The sequence below is a fragment of the Strix uralensis genome, chromosome 6, assembly GCF_047716275.1.
Source record: "Strix uralensis isolate ZFMK-TIS-50842 chromosome 6, bStrUra1, whole genome shotgun sequence".
Taxonomy (NCBI): Eukaryota; Metazoa; Chordata; class Aves; order Strigiformes; family Strigidae; genus Strix; species Strix uralensis.
In genome coordinates, this window is record NC_133977.1 from 39,826,464 (window position 1) to 39,846,409 (window position 19,946).

Consider the following 19,946-nt stretch of genomic DNA (forward strand, 5'->3'; position numbering starts at 1 on the left):
CACTACTCTGTTACTGCTTTAATCAAGCATATCAACTATAGTTATTTAACTTAATAAAGAAAGTTCATTTACTCATTGCAGTGTTCCCATAAAACTGAAGTTAGTTACAATAAATACTGGAAGCCATTTTACCTTTGCATGCCATACGGTTTTTCTGAAGGTTGTAGCCTACTGTACACACACAAGTCCTGGTGGTTTCTGATGTTGGTAAACAAAGCTGAGAGCATCCACCATTGTTTAGCTGACAGGAATTGCTACCTAGAACACGACGGGAGAAGAGACAAGAGGAAACAATATTCACACAGTGGAATCCCGACTAAAAATGAATGTTGGCGTCAATTTATTAATATTACGAAAACCAAATTTTGTTCAGCTAACTTTGAAAAATTGAAATATGCATAAAATATCTCAGGCTATACTACTATTCAGATACTCTTCCATGTTTTGCTCTTACAGTATTTTATCTGTTCACTTAGAAGAGTGTTTTTTTCCTCAGAATAGTTTTTTTTAAAATAACTCAGTTTTCTGAAGAATCTGCCTATTTTAAAGTAAAAGCATATGATAAAATTGAAAATACTACATTAAGTTTGGATTAGCAATGATGAAATCTCACTGACATTAGTCTAGAAGGTGTATCTTATTCTAGACCACGAACAAATCATTGATCATATTGTATTAATTCATTAAATGTTATATTAACCTCATTATCTTCATCAACCAGCATTTGTTTAGTATATTTAAGACACATTCCAATGTGATCTCACAGATCGATGCTCCTACTTCTTAATTAAAACAATATTTACTTTTAAGTAATAGATGAACACTTTTTAGTAAGATTTATAATAAACATTATGTTTATTATATAATAAACACCTCAGAAATCTGAAGCTTCATGAAGAAACATTTAAGTCTACTAAGACATTAAAGGAGTTACTTGATTACAAGTTACCAAGCCCATACGATTCAGAGTGCTACTTGTCACATTCTGTTTTGCATTCCTAATTTTGAAGCAGAAAGCATTTCTTCATCTAAAATCATAGATGTTTTCTAATGATCCAACCATACAAATGGAAAAGACAGGTGAAGTTTGAGTCTCAGGTATCCTCAAAGGTACAAATTGTACAGTACAAAATAAGAATCTAGGATGCCAGATTTGTATACAGAGAAATCTGTAAGTGCCTCACATTACATTTGCTCTTATGTCACTTTGATTTCATGAAATGCAAGACATACGAAATATGCAAAGATTTTTTAAAAAAACCCATGCAAGTGTAAAGCTCAATCCTATCTAGAGTGTCTGATTCTTATATCCAAAGCCCTGACACTGCTCTCTGTCAAAATATGTATCAGCAAGGTGACGTTTCACTACATAACTTAAAGGCTCTCCTTACAGTTAAAGTTCAGTAGTACAAACTGTTCCTTCTCTTGACTTCTGTACAATGGAAGATGCATATTAATGCCACAGACACCAGATATTGCTAACATTTGGGCACTCATGAAGCTATCTGTACATCTCCATGGTCAGGAGTTCAAGCTTTTTAAAATTATAGAAACATTACTGAATGCCTAAATTTTTATTACTTACTGTTCCACCACATTTAAACCTAAGGGCCAGGCTGGTGAAGCACTTCTGGTGTTTCCTATATTAGGTAAAATGGCAAGTGTTCCCAGAAGTGCTCAATATGGAACTGAATTAATACTCTGCACATAGACTACTTATTGTAGTAAACCATCCTGTGTTCTTTTGGAAGCTTCTCCACAAAATGAAATGATTTGTTTCATGTAGATCCCATCCTCATTGCTTTCAGTAGCTGGAATCAGAAATAATCTCTTTCTAAAGAATCTACCAAATGTTTTCATCTCTGATCTCCAAATTCATAAAACTATGTGCACGACCCCAAATTATACTTTTTCATATTATCTTAGCTCACACTTTGACAACTAAGTTTTGGCAGTATTAGCATTATTCCCCCATTTTTCTGCTGTCTCATTTTTGATTTATACTACTGTCACTTCTGTCAATTTAGATGAATCAAACTTTCTTATAACAAATATTAATGAATTCTCTCATAATACTTCACCTACTTAAAAATTCAATAATTTTAGGTGAGGTTCACACACTGACTTCTTTTTTGACTAAAAATTTAAAACAGATTCTCTGAAAGAACTTCAGACTTCACTATAGTGTAAACTTCAGAAAACATCTGAAATTAAAATAGATCAGGCAGATATGCTAAATCAGTTATTCTATTATATTCAGTAATTCGATAATAAAATATAGTATTTTATCACAGAATTACAATGAAATACATATTATTTTGCAGCTTAAAAGTTGATTAAATATGCTTAAAATTTAACATACCTTGCTGTGCTGCTTTATCATACACTTTCATATGTACAACACCTGAAGTTTTGTTTCGCAGGACAGTTGGGTTTCTTCCATCTTTTTTGTTACATGTACCGATCTGAGCTAAGTTCTGGTCTGCCCACCAAAGCTTTTTATCTGTAAAATTTTCAAGTTTTAAAGATTAAGATGATCAATATCAAATTATATAGGTTTGAAACCCAAGGTGGGGAAAAGCTTTTGAGGTTAATTTTCAGATCAATGTTAAGGAAAATTGCTCAAGGAATAAAGTCATTTTTTTATTTCAAAAACATAAATTTTGGATTTATAAATTTACTTTTTTTCTCTTTAGGTGATAGGTTTTCACATTTTTTAAGTGGCAAAACTTAGTTATGCTCATTTTATAACTGAAAGTTACAAAATATCATTCACAGATCATGTAGTATTACAATACAGGTTTTGTTCTCAAACTTTGCTATATCCATTCATTATGCATGTAGAAATAACAGGAACTCTTGTTCCAGGTTTTCATTACTTAAGTGTTCAGATTAAGAAGTACGACAATTACCAGAAAAATAATTGTTACTGTCTTAAATTATTGAAATTACCAACTTACATTGATAGTAACTTTTTCATCATAATTGCACAAGACTTTAAAATAACAAAAAAAGAGACATGCTATGCACATACTAGCATAAAACTTCAAACCATCCTTGTCAATTCACGTATGCAGAAATCTTGAATCTTAGTATGACGGACTTGTGAAAAATTTATGACAGAGAATTCTCACTTGATTTGCAATTGCAGTACACGCCACATATTTTTCAAGGGTTGTATTTCAGGTGACTTTAGTCATACAGATTTCACTTAAATTCAGACAGGATTCTAAGTGACATGATGATAGAAACACTAAGTTTGGTCATATGCTGTGGTAATATTGGTTACTGTGGAATGTAAATTTTCATTAAAAAAGAAATTAAGATACAAATGTCAGTATTATTGTAAAGACAATCTTCAAAACAATTTAAACAACAGTGTACGAAGACAAGCAGTTTAAAAGAAGCTTCTTGAAACTGAAAGGTATATGAGAGATGAATATTCTTTACTTCATTTCACTTACATCACTTCAGGAAAATGTCATTTCTGAAGCACCATTAACATAATCTAAATACCAACATTAGGGATTGCTTTAATTTTGTTCAGAAATATACAATGCTTACAGTGTTATCAGTTTGTCATTTTGAGACTGACTCATTACCTGCTGAAATTAATGAAAGAGCTTGTTAAAGAGCTTGTTAGTCTTTTATTCATCTAACGAAAGATAGTAATATGCCTAAGTGTCGATGGCTTATAATTTCATTCAGGTACTAGTCTTTACTACGTTTCCTAACCAGTATTGGGGTGGTATTCCTACCAAGTTTTGAATATTTCACATTTCTTGCCATCACTTGATATTGTACAAATGGTGAATAAGTCACAACCACCACAAAGCAAAAAGAAAAAAAGCAAAGATGACCTCTCAGGAAAAACAGCAAGAAGAAATAATGCAAACTGAAGAAAAGAATAGTAAATATACACTTTTGAAAAATTTCACAGCAGCTCTCATAGAAATTTGTATTCCCTATTGCTAAGGCCTGGAAGACAGAATAGGTTAAAATGAGGGGAAATCAGAAGACTGCTAGAAATGCCCTTTACTCTCTTGGTATTTCTTTATACCCTTATGCATATAAAAGGCCACATTTATTAGCTTTGCTGTAGTTCTGAAGGATGACATCAAGATCATATAACTGTTTTCTACAACAGCTACCTCCTGTTTCAGTGAAGACACTGGAGTGACAATGGAAAAGCTCCATAGTATGGCACCACTACTCATAACGGCCATAGTGTCAGGGAATATAATCAAGTATCATAAATCAAGGTTGTACAAGGAGTGTTCACCCTTATCACAACTTGAGAATCACAGTAGTGAAATCAGCCATGACATGCTTTTGTCACTTGCCATGTGCCAAGAGAGAAAAAACCCCAACCTTTATATTTCACTTATGCAGGCACTAGCATTGCACACTTAAGGTGGAATAATTTGTTTAATGTAAACTAACAAATTCTACATAACTATCTTCCATGAGGTACATGGAGAAGGTTCAGTTTAGAGGAAACTAAAGAATGCATTGAAATTGGAGAAGTGTATTTCCGAAAGGCAAGCAAACTTTTGTCAGATCCAAAAGATTAATATACACAGTAATGATGTTTACTGTCTAATTTTAATAGATTAAACACTTGAGAACTTAAACTTGCTTCCAAAACAAGAACTCAGCTAACTCAGAGCGACTGAATGTTCACAGTGAAGAGCTCCTTACCTAACCAATGTCAAGTCCTTCAGCTGTTTCCCTTATAACATAATCTTTTCATTTTTATCATAATTAATTTCAGCCAGCTTGTTCCCATTATTCATCAGTCTCAATGGTTGCTGGAAGCAAAGCAAATCAGTCCTTTCCTGTCTGGAGGAGACTGAAACACAGAGCATACCGAACATACAGAAAACACTTAGCCAATGCTAACTCTTAATGTCATCCTTCAGACATTGCATACAAGCATTATTTCAGTGAAGAACTTCCTGATGTTTCTAGTTGTAGATAAACAAATCCAATGCAGACCACTGCCAGCTATTTCTATCAAGAAGAAGAACAACCTGTATTCTACTTTTCACAGTAAAGGCATGAGATACGTCTGCTAGCTTTCAATAACTATTCAAAACGGTAGGAAAAACCAATGCACAGAGCTAACACAACCTTTGTCAAAATACAGATTTCCTTTTGAAGTGAAACCAAGAACATGCATATGCCATACTTCCTTGATGAACTCACAAGCCACCCCATACAAAATCTGAGCCCAAGTACACTGCAAAATAGCAGAGTGATTGACTGGTTGAATCCCTTCAGTTTGCTGGCAGCCAGATGGCCACGCAGCACATGTGCTGGCCAGCATATAACTTCATGTGTAGCTCCAGAGTGGCAACAGCCTGTGCTTTGTTTTGACACAAAGAAGATGGGGAATAGAGTGGAGAGAAAAAAAGGGGAGAAATCTAAGGAATACGTGAGGAAAATGGGGTATTGTGATAGAAAATTGTGGAATTGTGAACGGGGGAAGGCTCTACAAGTGCTTGAGGTAGAGACATCTATTGTGCAGAGGAGCAGGAGAGAAACTGGGATGAAATCTTAGGACGAAAGATATGGGGTACTGCACAGGAGGCATTGTCCTGATTTTGGCTGGGATAATACAGCCAAAAAGTTAGTAGTTAATTTTCTTCCTAGTAGCTGATATAGTACTGTTTTGGATTTAGGATGACAATGCTGTTGATAACACACTGATGTTTTGAGTTGTTGCTAAGTGGTGTTTATATTAAGTGAAGGACTTTTCAGCTTCTCATGCTGCCCTTCCAGCGAGGGGGCTGGGGGTGCACAAGGAGTTGGGAGGGGACACAGCTGGGACAGCTGACCCCAATTGGCCAAAGGGATAGTCCATACCATACAGCATCATGCTCACCATATAAACTAGGGGGAAAGTTGGCTGGGGGGTGATGGCCCACTGCTCAGGGTCTGGCTTGGCATTGGTCAGTGGGTGCTGAGGTACTATTGTGCATCACTTGAATTTTTTTTTTAATATCTTTTCTTTATTATTATTTTCCCTTCCTCTTTTGTCCTATTAAACTGTCTTAATTTCAACCCACGAGTTTTACCTTTTTTCTGATTCTCTCCCCAGTTCCACTGGGGGGAAGCGAGTGAGTGGTTGCGTGGTGCTTAGTTGCCAGCTGGGATTAAACCATGACAAGGTATTATGGAGAGAAGGTTTTAGTGAGAAGCTGAAGGTACAGTGTTATTAAGATTTGGGAAACAGGAAAGCAGTTTTCACCAGTTCCACTTTTGCTGCAACAACTGCTGATTTGAGGCTATTTCCATAGAAAATCCTAAATTAAAATGTCTAGTTATATATGGAAATTCTACTGGCTTTGCTCTAGGGAAGAAATCCATTTTCACAAGTGAACAAAATTGCTTGTAATGCTAAAACACATTTTTCATTAAAAACAAATTACAATCAATAACTAAGATAATCATGAAAAAAATGAAAACCAGGCTCTACCTCCCAATGAATCAGAATATAATTTTAAACAGCTTTGATATCAAACTCAGACTTCAGTTACCTAATGGCCAAACACTGACACAGGAACCATAGCCAATCCGCCGATTTGTCAATCTTCTGACATTGGTCCTCACTCTCTTCACAAGACTCAAAAAGTACAATGACTTCCTTCCAACCCATTGTGTGTTATCAGTTTCTCTAGACTTAGTCAAGTCATTCACCTCAGTGAGTGGTTAACATTCTGTAGCTCACCATTTCAGAAAAGAAGTTTCAGAAGGAAAACACACCAGAGATGAAAAAGCAGATGAATACCTGTTGAGAACTACAAGGGCATTGCCAGGGCATGCAGAGATGCAGTTAGAAAAGCAAAAGCTCAGCTTGAATTGAAATTAGCCAGAGATGTCAAAAACTACAAGAAAGGGTTTTTCAGGTATGTAACAACAAGCAGAAACAGAAGAAAAATATTGGCCTGCTTTTAAACAGGAGAGGTGAATTAGTCACCAACAACGCTGAAAAGGCAGAGGTTCTCAACACTTTCTTCACCTTTGTCTTTACCAGCACTGTTGGGCCCCCAGCCTGGGGAACAAAAATCCAGGTCGATGCAAACACAGACCCACCATCAGTGAAGGAAGAGTTGGAATGTGAGCTGTTACAGGAGCTTGATCCCAACAAATTGATGGGCCCTGATGTCCAACCGAGGGTGTTAAGAGAGGTGGCTGACATCGTTGCGAGGCCATGTTCCATAATCTTTGAGAAGCTGTGGACATCGGGGGACATCCCAGAGGACTGGAAGAAGGCTAATGTCACCCTCATGTACCAGAAGGGCTTAAAGGAGGATCCAGAAAATGCTAGGCCCATCAGGCTTGCTTCAGTCCCTGGGAAGATATGAAATGAATCCTCCTGGTGCCTATTAAAAGTCAAATGAAACACATGATTGGGAAAAGCCAGCACAGATTCACTGAGGACAAATCGTGCTTGACAAACTGGATGTTTTATGACAAAGTAACCTGCTCGGTTGATGTGGGGGGAGCGGTGGACAGTCTGCATGGATTTCTCCAAGGCTTTCAATACAGTTACCCTCAGCCTCCTCCTAGAGAAGCTGATGCTTTATGGTCTAGACAAGGGGTCTTTGCAGTGGGTGGGGGGCTGGCAGACAGGCCACACCCAGAGCATGGGTTTTTCAACTGTCAACCTGTCACAAGTGGGGTCCTCCAGGGATTGATATTGGGCCCAACGCTATTTAATCTCTTCATAAATGACCTGGATGATGAGATCACGTGTACCCTGATGAAGTTTGCTGATGATATCAAACTGAGTGGGGAGGTGGACACTGCAGAAGGGAGAGGCACCCTGCAGGAAGACCTGGATAGGCTGGAGAAGTGGGCTAACAAGAACCTTATGAAGTTCCACAAGGACAAGGTAAAGGTCTTGCACATGGCGAAACATAATCTAGGAGTGTAGCACAGACTGGGATCTACCTGGCTGGGGAGCCGCTCTGTGGAAAGGGACCTGGGTGTCCTGGTGGACAACAAGCTCAACAGGATTGAACAGTGCTGTTGCTGCAGCAAATAAAGCCAACGGGGTGCTGGGCTGCACCAACAAGGGCATGCCCAGCAGAGATAAAGAAGTCATTGTCCCACTCTACTCAGCGCTTGTCAGGCCACACCTGGAATCCTGTGTTCAGTTTTGGTCCCACTATACAAAAAAGCTGTGGATGGGCTGGAGAGGGCCCAGAGAAGGGCCACAAAGATGATCAAGGGACTGAGCAGCCATGGAGGAAAGGCTGAGAGAACTGGGTTTGTTCAGCCTTGAGAGAAGGTTTAGGGAGACCTTATCACCGTGTTCCAGTATTTAAAGGGTGGCTACAAAGAAGATGGAGACTCCTTTTGTACAGGGAGTCACATGGAAAAGACGAGGGGTAATGGGTACAGGTTACTCCTGGGGAGATTCCAGTTGGGCACAAGAGGGAAATGTTTCACAATGAGAACAATCAACCACTGGAATAATCTCCCCAGAGAAGTGGTGGATTCCCCAACATTGGACACTTCTAAGATTCAGCTGGACAGGGTGCTGGGCCACCTTGTCTAGGCCATGCTTTTGCCAAGAAAGGTTGGACCAAATGATCCATGAGGTCCCTTTCAGCCTGACATTCTACGATTCTATGAATTTAAAATTATACTTCTGAGGATCCCCAACCTGTATTTTTCCTATATTACTTTACTATAAAGAAATTTAACCTATTTTGTTAGTAAAAGTTAATGAGTCAAATAAAATATAGTTCTGGTACTAGCCTTCTAGGAAGTCTCAGTAAAGAAACAAGGTTTCATTGGCCCATCTTTGTTATATTCTCTGAGTTAACAAAATGGTATGAAAACAAGTGCAAGCAACTCCCCTCTGCTCTCACTCTTTTCGAAAAGTAACTTTTTAAAATAAGCTGAACTAGCTAACATTTTAATACCATATTACCTTAGACCTAGATTTAACCAATATTCTCACAGGCAACACAGTGTAGTTTTTGTGTGAATGTTAAATTTAACCATGAAAGGAAAAACAACAGAAAAAGGAAAAGAAATTATAGCAGCAATTCAAAATCAACTTTATCTTCAGTGTGTTATGCGTATTTTTAAACTGGAACAATGTGAACAGCAGTATATGGACAGTATGACATGCTTAGGTTACTAACACTACTGCTTCTCAGTGAGTTAACATTTAATTCATGACTACATTTAAAGTATTAATTACTGTGAAATACAATCTCGCAGCAATGTTCTACATGAAGAAAAAAGTATGAACATTTTTTTTTCTCCAAATAGTTATGTATCTTTTAAACATCTTAAAGGAAATAATTAAATGGGGCAAATCTGTATAATTGCGAGTTTAACATCATCAACATTTTAATTTCAGACAGAAACAGTTATTACTGTAGATGAACCAAAAGTAAAACCCTAGATTGAAAAACTTTAAACTTCAGGAACACTGCCTTTCTAACAAATCCTGTGTATTAACTTCATTTTTAGTTAATTTTCTTTTCAGTTAAATGAATTGTTTCCTATTCTGCAGTTTTAATATTTAAATAACTAATTTATAGATCCAGACAGTTGAGTGTTTCATGATGGAAAATGCAGATCTGAAAAATAATTTCCATTGCAGTAACCATAAAAAGCTACTGCACGAAAGAAAATAATCTTTGAAAATATCAAGGAAAAAAGCATTTACTGAATAATCTTCACAGGTATATGAGGAGACAACAATCTAAAGAATGAAAATATTCTGAAAATGAAGACTTGGAGACCAAATGGAATTCTCCAGTGAAACCTGGGTAAAATTTAAAGGAAATCATCCTATGCATGCAAAGGTGCTACAACTGACTGAGTGAAAAGATCATCCTGTGACATCAATCTGTTAGATTAGTAGTAGCTTGCATCTGATAATGCTTTTATCAGTCCTTAGAACAAGAAATTCCTGTGCTCAATTTTGATGGTGTGAATTGTAACAGAAAGACAGATGTGAGATAAGAATATAAAAGTGACTACGTGATATAATCTATAAGTGAAATCATGGGAATTTGACTTTTCTCTTTTTTTTTTTCCCCCCCCCCCCGTGAGATTATGACTCACAATAATGACTTATCTATCCTAAAGGTTTAGGCTAACTTTTTCAATGAAATGATTGTATGTGAAGAAGTGATTTTGGTCTACACGTCTTCTATTTGACCATGAATCAATCAGAATGGCCCATTAAAAAACTCTGACTTCTGTCTTGTGCATACTATACTAGAATTTACTGGTTTACACATCCAAACCCATCCATATTTTTTTTTTTTTTTAAGACTGAAGCATAGGAAGGAAACACACAGATAGTTCTGATGTTTTTTATCATTCACTTCAAAGAACTGATCAGACTTTTTGAGACATTTCTTTAGTGTTTTGTGCAAAATGCCATGCTTGAGTATGGTTTTGACAGCCTCCCAAAACTGCAATTTGCTTACTTGCCTGTCTCTTTAGGGAAAGGAGACAAACAAAAACCCCAAATAACCAACATTACATATTCTTTTACCTAGAGATGAAGGCATGGCATATGCTTAATCAAGAAGTTCAATTACCAATTATCTACACCATGAATAGTTTTATTTCTTCCTTTTAATACTTATATAGAGCCAAACCATTTCTATATCACCAAATGAGTGTTCCACCATGTACCTCTTCTCCTTATGGAGCTACTAAATGAGACTATTGCTGCTTCCATATATACAGTATACAGTATTATATATTATATATTCCATATATACAACAGTATCTAGATAATTTCCATCAGTGGTGTCAGACAAGTCAGATCATAAGAGTTCTTCTCCCTTCACCACAGCAGAAACAGAAATCATCACAGCATAACCTCGTTAGTAGTCCTTGAAGTACCCGACTGAACGCAGATGTTGAGTAGTCTCCTGTATCACCTATACTGTTAAGAAGGACAAATCATGACAAATGACAAGTCAATACTCAAAATACACTTTAAAATAATTACCTTCTTCTTGCATCCTTGCTGACATGACACCTGGATAAACATTTAATTAAAAATATGACTTACAAAATCTTACTGAACTAGTATTTATTCTTCTTTTCATGGTGGCTTTCTATGATGCACGACAAGTTTTAGAAAGAAGTATGGATAGAGTATGGGGAGTTAAATGAGACAGCTCGTGCAAATCCTGACACTTCAGGTGTATTAACAAAAAAACCCAAGACAACAAAATCAAAAATGAAAGAAAACCATAAACCACCACACAGACTCTCAAGTACAGACATCTTGATGTCAAACCTCAAACCTACCTGCCAAAAAACATGAACTGGTCACAGATGGCCAGTTATGCCCTATGACCTAAAGAATACAGGTTTCAATTGTTTAGAAACTGCTGGGTGGTCGATATACACCACAACACAGTCTCATACCAAAAAACCCCCAATGTGTCCACAGCTATTTTTGACTATAATTCTAAGCAGAGTTTTGGACTGTTTCCCTCTGCATTACTAATATATTCTCAGTAGATAACTCATCTGCAATTTCTAGTATTCGGATTAATTAATCTCTTTCTATGTGCATTTTAAAATATAGTAGATGATTTTACTGAATCACCTGACTTCAGCATAAAGACAACTTGCTTTCACAAACTAGGGAAGAAACAATGCTGTTTGAAACCTTTAAATATCAAACTGAAGTTAAATGATTTATTTGCTTGATTATGCTAACAAGAGTGTCATTTGATCACTAATTACAATCTTGTTGCTGAAACCAGATTATAATATACATTAAAATGGGTGTATTTATACATTTTGTTGGGTAATTAACATTAAGCGCAGCAACATATTGGCAAACAGCAATTTTAAATGTCAAAAATTGCTATACTAGCATTGTGGACAGTCCTTTGGAGATTTCAAGCGGCACTCTGAATGCAAATTTTGATGGGCCATTAGTTTTCATTAATGGTGGTTTGAGTATTTATGTAAGACAACTATGTACTGTACTTAGAACTGGGCAAATTGCCTAGATATATTTCATATATTAATGCTAATGTAATGAATGGTGTTACGGCAATTAGAAGACTGATGACTTGGAAAATTAAGGTGTATGTATTTGAAGTTTCCTGATCTAAGCAGCCCCTTTCACTTTGCAATTACATCCAGCAAAGTCATAGCTCCCACCATTTCAGTTACTAGAAATGTTTTCTGGTGTTATTTTGGAAACTTTATTTAGGATAAACCAAAAATCAAATAACCAATTCACCACATGATGAAAGTAAATGGCAGCATGAATATATTTTGGTAATACAAACCCATATTTTCTGTCTAAAATGAAATACTGTAATTTTTACTGTCTATTTTGATTCTTTGATAATACACTTTGATGCTTGCTTTATACACAGTTTGTGTTCAGAAAACATTGTTCTAATATCTGCAATCCCATTGAAAAGCTATTATATATGTCTGATTTTGTTGTATTGCTGATTGAATTTTTTTTTTTTTTTTACACAAATTTCAACAGAAATAGCACTTATATATAGAATCATTCACTACATGAAGTTACTCTGTTTTACACTAGTAAACAACAACTAGGAAAAGGCTACTGCTTATTATCATGGAGTATTTCCTTTGATGTTCCACCATAAGTATTTAAAAAATCACCAATGCACATAAAATTATATCCTCGTTTTACAATCTACCCAATCCACATCATTTGTATTTTGTAGTGAAATGAGCTGAATTTCGTGATTTTGTGTAAATTGTATTTCTGTGAGGACCTGATACAAAATCCAGTCAAATAGCTCCACCGAAACTGTTGACAGAAGCCTTCAATATCTTTCTTTTCTCAGCTACAAACTTACAGTAACTAATCAATACTTTTTCAGCGCCGCTCAGTTTATGATTCAGAGCCATATACCATTCAAGAAAATAGATCAGTTTGGAAATAAATCAGATGATGCTGCAAGTTTCTTCGTAATTCAAATCTTGTTATACAATGACTCTGCTCACCAATCGAGAAATACATATAGTTCTCACCACAAAGGTAAATTTCCAACCAGTTTCACTTTCAGTCAAGGAACCATTTTCATTAAGTAACTTGGAAGGCAGGAAATTATGCTTCATGCAGAATGCCAAATACATCTATGTAATTTGATCACACTCAGACACTGGCTACCAGGAAAACTGCTAAAAATCAGATACTGAATGTGATATATGAAACTCAAAGCTTAACACAAGCATAGGAAGCATTTACTTAATATTGAAAAGAGTATCACTGTATCATATAAGAAAATCAGAGAGTCTCTCACACAGAATGCCCTGAGTTTCCAAAACAGTGGCTATATTTGTTATCAACTTGCAAATGGTGTCAAGTAGTAAGTGTTGAATATTATGCAGGGCATAGGGTGCTGGGAATTAGATTAGCTTCTAAAAGACCAGAAGAAACTTCAGAGGTTTCTGAACAAAATAAAATGAACAGCTAACGTAGTAGCAGAAGAAAACTATCGTTGACCAAATGCAAGACAATAAACAGTGGGACGTACTAAACAAAGTTTTCACATGCATTTTTGAATGGCAAATTAACTAAAAATGGCTCATGTTTCATGCACTGACATTTCACACAGTGAATGTGTACTTGAAGTAGTGGGAAGAGTAGAAAAGCAAATGTGACTTCACCATGGATTTATAGCAACATCTTTGTAATACAGAATGGCAACCACAAACATAATTTTTTGTATGCTTAAGGGCATGGAAAAAGTAGTGATTTTGTATATGTTCAAATGCTTTACTTTCAAGGGGAATATAGTTTTCTTCCCATATATATAGTGGTCAAAAATAGGTAGCAAGAGCTGGCACCAAAAGACTAAAAATTTTGGAGCTCAGCATATGGAAATAGAAAAATGACTGACATTACTGAGTAGAAAACTAATAAATGAAAGAAAAGAAATACAGAAAGATGCAAATTATATAACTTGTTTCCATTTCCCTCAAGGATAAACTTCAGAGTCGCTCTGACAGCAACTTGTTTGGTAACATTATTTTTTCATGTCTTATCATTACCTTCTATATGCTCCCACTAAAGGGTATAATAGTAGGAAAATGTTAAACAGAGCCTGGAAAGGACTAAACAACATCTGAACATCTGAAACAGTAGTGGTAACTTCCAAACAGTTTACAACAGCTAAATTGCAACACTAAAATAGAGGGATTGAAAGCAATGAAGAACAAACAATGAGGAGACTGAGGAGTAGTACTGAAGGGGAGTGGCATCTGTCTCTATATTAAAATGCAAACCAAAACTTTACTAACTTAGCTAGCATTATTTACTGAGTTCGTATCACAGTACATAACCACGGAGTGCCTAACTGCTGCTAATTTCTTTTTCCATTTTGCAATTAACAGAATCAAAGATCTTGATAACACAGAGATGTAAGAACAGCACAGAGATTACAAAAGCAAGAAAGCAGCCAGTCTTGAGCCAAGTCTCTGTCCATCATTAGTTTTTCATAGTTCTGAAAAAATCCTCAGAATGTAAAATATAAGATATAGCAAAACCCACTGGAAACTGTCAGGTCTGCTAGTTTTCTGTGCAAAAGGCTATCCAGACAAAGAACAGAAGATGCTAGCTCTTCCTACAGAATATTGGATTATCCTTGGGTGTCTCTGGGAACTCGTGCTGTCTGACAAGGAGACTGATGCTGGGAAAGATGCTAGTAAGGGAATGCTTCACAAGGGGTTAAAAAAATTTTCAGAAGCAAGAAAGACTGAGCTGCTAGAAGACGTCACCTGCCGGGGGGGAGGGGGGCATAGAAACCAGGGCTGTCTCAAATCACACTACCCTGTCCCCTCAATCCACTGACACTCCCTCCACTGTTTACTTGATTTAGCTCTGAATTTCCTGATCCAATCCAGTAAAGTTTGTTCTCCCCATTATCTGTTGACAAACTTGTAATTAATGTATACAACACTCCTTGGTTTAGGTCTGAAGACCAATAAAGGTTCTGATGATCAACAATATCTGACCAATGCATGACCTGGTGAGACTACTGTACAAAGGGAGCTTGGGGTGCTCGCCAAGTGGATTTCCATCATTTACCAGCAGTCCTGGCTGACCGGGGAGGTCCCAACAGATTGGAAATTGGCCAGTGTGACACCCATCTATAAGAAGGGTCGGAAGGATGATCTGGGAAATTACAGGCCTGTCAGCTTGACATCAGTGCCCAGGAAGTTGATGGAGCAGCTCATCCTGAGTACCATCATAGAACACATGCAGGACAACCAGATGATCAGGCCCAGTCAGCATGGGTTTATGAAAGGCAGGACCTGCCTGACAAACCTGATCTCCTTCTAAAACAGGGCGACCTGCTTACTGGATGAAGGAAAGGCTGTTTATGTAGTTTACCTTGACTTCAGTAAGGCCTTTGACACCATTTCCCACAGCATTCTCCTGGCAAAACTGGCTGCTCAAGGCTTGGATGATCGCACGCTTTTCTGGGTAAAAAACTGGCTGGATGGCCGGGCCCAAAGAGTTGTGGTGAACGGAGTTAAATCCAGTTGGCGGCCGGTCATGAGTGGTGTCCCCCAGGGCTCGGTTTTGGGGCCACTCCTGTTCAACATCTTTATTGATGATCTAGACGAGGGGATCGAGTGCACCTTCAGTAAGTTTGCAGATGACACCAAGTTGGGTGGGAGTGTTGATCGGCTCGAGGGTAGGGAGGCTCTGCAGAGAGATCTGGACAGGCTGGAGCGATGGGCTAAGGCCAATTGCATGAGTTTCAATAAGGCCAAATGCCGGGTGCTGCACTTGGGCCACAACAACCCCCAGCAGCGCTACAGGCTTGGGGAGGAGTGGCTGGAGAGCTGCCAGTCAGAGAGGGACCTGGGGGTGTTGATTGACAGCCAGCTGAACATGAGCCAGCAGTGTGCCCAGGTGGCCAAGAAGGCCAATGGCATCCTGGCTTGTATCAGAAATAGCGTGGCCAGCAGTGACAGGGAAGGGATCTTACCCCTGTACTCAGCACTGGTGAGGTTGCACCTCGATTCCTGTGTTCAGTTTTGGGCCCCTCACTACAAAAAAGACATTGAATTACTCGAGTGTGTCCAGAGAAGGGCAACGAAGCTGGTGCAGGGTCCGGAGCACATATTGTACGAGGAGTGGCTGAGGGAACTGGGGGGGGTTAGTCTGGAGAAGAGGAGGCTGAGAGGAGACCTCATCACCCTCTACAACTACCTGAAGGGAGGGTGCAGAGAGGGGGGATGAGTCTCTTGAACCAAGTAATAAGCGATAGGACAAGAGGTAATGGCCTCAAGTTGTGCCAGGGAAAGTTTAGACTAGATATTAGGAAGCATTTCTTTACAGAACGGGTTGTTAGGCGTTGGAATGGGTTGCCCAGGGAGGTGGTGGAGTCCCCATCCCTGGAGGGGTTTAAGAGTAGGGTCGACACAGCGCTGAGGGATATGGTGGAGTTAGGAACTCTCAGTGCTAGGTTAATGGTTGGACTAGATGATCTTCAAGGTCTTTTCCAACCTAGATGATTCTGTGATTCAAAACACCCAACTCTCTCTCCTCTTTCTACCCCAGTGGAAACATAACCCACAATACAACATGATTATATACTTAAAATAAGGAAGCAAAAGAGATAAGCTGTCCAAAATACTGTTTTTACCTGGGGTGACACTAAACGCGAAACACAGAAAAATGCATATGACAGCAGAAGCCTACAGGATTTGTAGCACTGAGTGGAACCTAAATGATTTGTGGCGTTAGTACATACACAGAGAAGAAATGTTCCGGCTCATGTTGGTTTTTTATGTGTTTACTGTGTTTTTAGATAAAAGCAGTGAAGAAAAACTTATGAAATGGATCAAATATGATGCAATAAACATTGTAATTAGTGTGATGCACCTGCTAAAACTTCCTATTAAACTTGTAGGCGAACAGATCGACAGGGGTACTAAATTTTCAAACTATCATGTTAAATCTTGTATTAGAACAAATCATTCATTCTACTTTATTTATATATTATGATCATTTACCAATTACAGATCTCTTCTCTTGCTTTGTATTGCATTGGATTTTCTGTTCTGATCCATTTTACATGTATGAAAGCCTGACTATAAGAAGCTGACGTAAAGACACCAGCACTTCAGGAAAATAGATGGCATTAATGATGCTACAGTATGTTCCACAATATAAAAAAATGCAGGAGAAATGAATACAGAAACTATTCATGTTTTTCAATCAGAACATACAGTACTGATTATAAAACCATATTTGTCTGCAATTTTCTACAACAGATTTATATATGGAATCATACTGCAATGTCATATTGCAGTTTATCACAACTATGGCTCTAAAAGAAAGACAAAACTCAAAAGCAAAACAAACACAAAACCCCAAACACATTGTAAGTTTTGTTTACTGATTTTGAGTAGGAAGAATTGTCATCACCCATAAAACCAAAGCATCCCAAACTAGGAGAATTAGATATATATATATATATATGTTTAAAACTACACAGCAGAAATTATTGCATCTCCACACCTGTAAAAATTCAACTACTTTCACACAAACAAGCATGAAACACTCTTCTTTAAATAATAGCTATAAACTCTTTATTCAATATCCCAGATGGATCATCACTGTTGTAGCTTCTGTGAATCACAAATGAAGACTTGATACGACAGACACCTCTGTGACAGTATGAACAAATACTCTTTACAACATCTCATATTAAAGACTTCCAATAGCTCCCTGAAGTAAAGGTCATCTATTCATTCTATTTCTAGTCACAACCAAATCAACGAAAGAGAATTTGTCTATATTAACATTCATGACTCATTCTGACACAAAACTTGCTTTTGTTTATGAATGCATATATAAAAACATCCCCTCTCCAACAGATTTTGACAGCATTTAGAATTCAATACTGGCCAACTATATGTCTAATAAAACTATTTTAGCAATTACTACTTTAAAATATGACTTAATTTACACCACGTGCATGAAGTCTTTGGAGTTCATTTAGCATCACTTTCACAAGCACAACATCTATATGTACATTATATAAATTAATCAATCAAATAAAATACTTTATAAAGACTCTGGAAGTTGATAAATCAAATATCCCAACAAAGTCTACTTATCAAATGAACTCTTGACTTCTTTTTTTTGAACATCCAAGAAAAATATAAATAATTTTTAATTGAACTAAACAGAGGTCACCAAAGCATGGAAGAAATATGGAAAGCTCTAAAGTTATCTGTAGAATAATATAAATACTATTTCTGAGTCAGACTAGAATTTAACACATTGTATCCTAGCTCCAGCAAGGGCCAAGAGTTGAAGATGCATATGCGAAACTGTCAGTCCGAAGCAATATTCTCATAATATTCAGCAATCTGCAACTTAAAGACTTCCTGAACTTTTCAGGAATTTTTCCTTATGTTACTGTTCTTTTGATTTTTTTTTTTTTTTTGTAATTCAGATATTTTTGAACATTTAAAACATTTCTAATGTGCAAAGTATAACAAGCAGAGCAACTTTTTTTTTAAACCAGTTTAATACACAGAATATTAAACCATCTGAAAATCAAAATCAATTTATCCGAATCATCAATCACCAGTTCATAACCCCAAGAAGTCTTCATGAAGTGCAAGCCAATCCAACAAACTCATGCTATTCTGAACTAAGATAATAGAAAGAAGTGAGCAGCAGAAGAAACAAGTCATAGATAATTCTTTGTAATAAAGAGCATAACACACGTCCTTCCAACATGCTTTACAAGTAACTACAGTAAATATAAGCCATCAGTCTGTTACCTTCATCCTGTGTATACATATACAAGACTATTTAGAATTGTATACTTGTAATAGAGATTGTAAACTGTCCAATGAAATACAAAATACTTTTTTCACAAACAAAAACACATAAAACCAACAATAGTTTCTCCAAACTTTTGATATTTCATTAATTAGCTACCAATCATTTTAAAAATAAGTTATTAACATGGGACTTACCCATAATGGTTAAAGCTGTGGCTTTTGTTAAGTCTTCTTTCATTGATTCTATTATTTCAAGATTACCACCATCCAAGTTGCATCTATTTATGGTTCCATTTCCTGAACTGATCCAGTAAAGTTTGTTGTCCCCATAATCTATTGATAAACCTGTAATGAATGTATACAACTTTAACTGTGGCTTGAACAGATAACATACATTTAGTGTTAAGCTATTTTCATAATAAAAGTCTATTTAAGAAATATATATGCATACACACAATTAACATTATCAATCCACTCATCCACTCAAACTTAAAAAAAAAACCCAATCGAGAAAACCAAACTTGGCCATTTATAGTGAAAAAAACCCATGCTTTTAAAAAGATTTCTGCCTTTTATTTCTTCCAGCATCTACAGAAATCAATCAGTGACTGACCGATGAAAGAGAATTATCTGGCAATGAACAATTACTTGAATGAAATGAGGTCCTAAGCAAGGTCATTAACTACTAGTAAATGTGAACCAGAAGCCATCATTTATATTCTAAAGTTATGAATATATCAAGAGTTAGAAAACAAACTACTTTTTGTGATTCAGAACTACAAAAAGCCTGTTCTCTCCCTACGTGCACAGTCCTGTGCTTAGAATGGTGAAATACCAAACCCTAATACTAATTCTCAATAAATGTATAGTATTAATTATAGTTTCGCTTCAGAGTGAACTGACTTCACAATCAATTCTTTGGAGTTAGAAGCAAAGGAATTGTAGAAATGAAAATACTTGCAAAATAACCAGCTACATGAAAAAAGTATATAGTTTTCTGGCAGTCAGAGCAAAGAACTAAGAGATAATGTATTTCAGACTTCTATAATCCTTTAAAAATGTTCAAGTAATTGTAGCAGGAGATTTTCCACAGTGAAATACATTTGGCATGGTGACAATACATGCCA

General features: G+C 36.7%; 1 protein-coding gene across 1 annotated transcript in view; it reads right to left on the minus strand.

Annotated features, from left to right (window-relative positions):
• The window catches only part of LRP1B (LDL receptor related protein 1B), a 751,404-nt gene that overhangs the window by 196,797 nt on the left and 534,661 nt on the right, over positions 1 to 19,946 (minus strand). Inside the window, exons 31-33 of the mRNA XM_074873779.1 lie at positions 19,015 to 19,164; positions 2,363 to 2,503; positions 133 to 258 (exon numbers count right to left, since the gene is read on the minus strand). Of these exons, the coding sequence (XP_074729880.1) occupies positions 133 to 258; positions 2,363 to 2,503; positions 19,015 to 19,164 (417 nt within the window). The remainder of the gene's footprint in view (positions 1 to 132; positions 259 to 2,362; positions 2,504 to 19,014; positions 19,165 to 19,946) is intronic.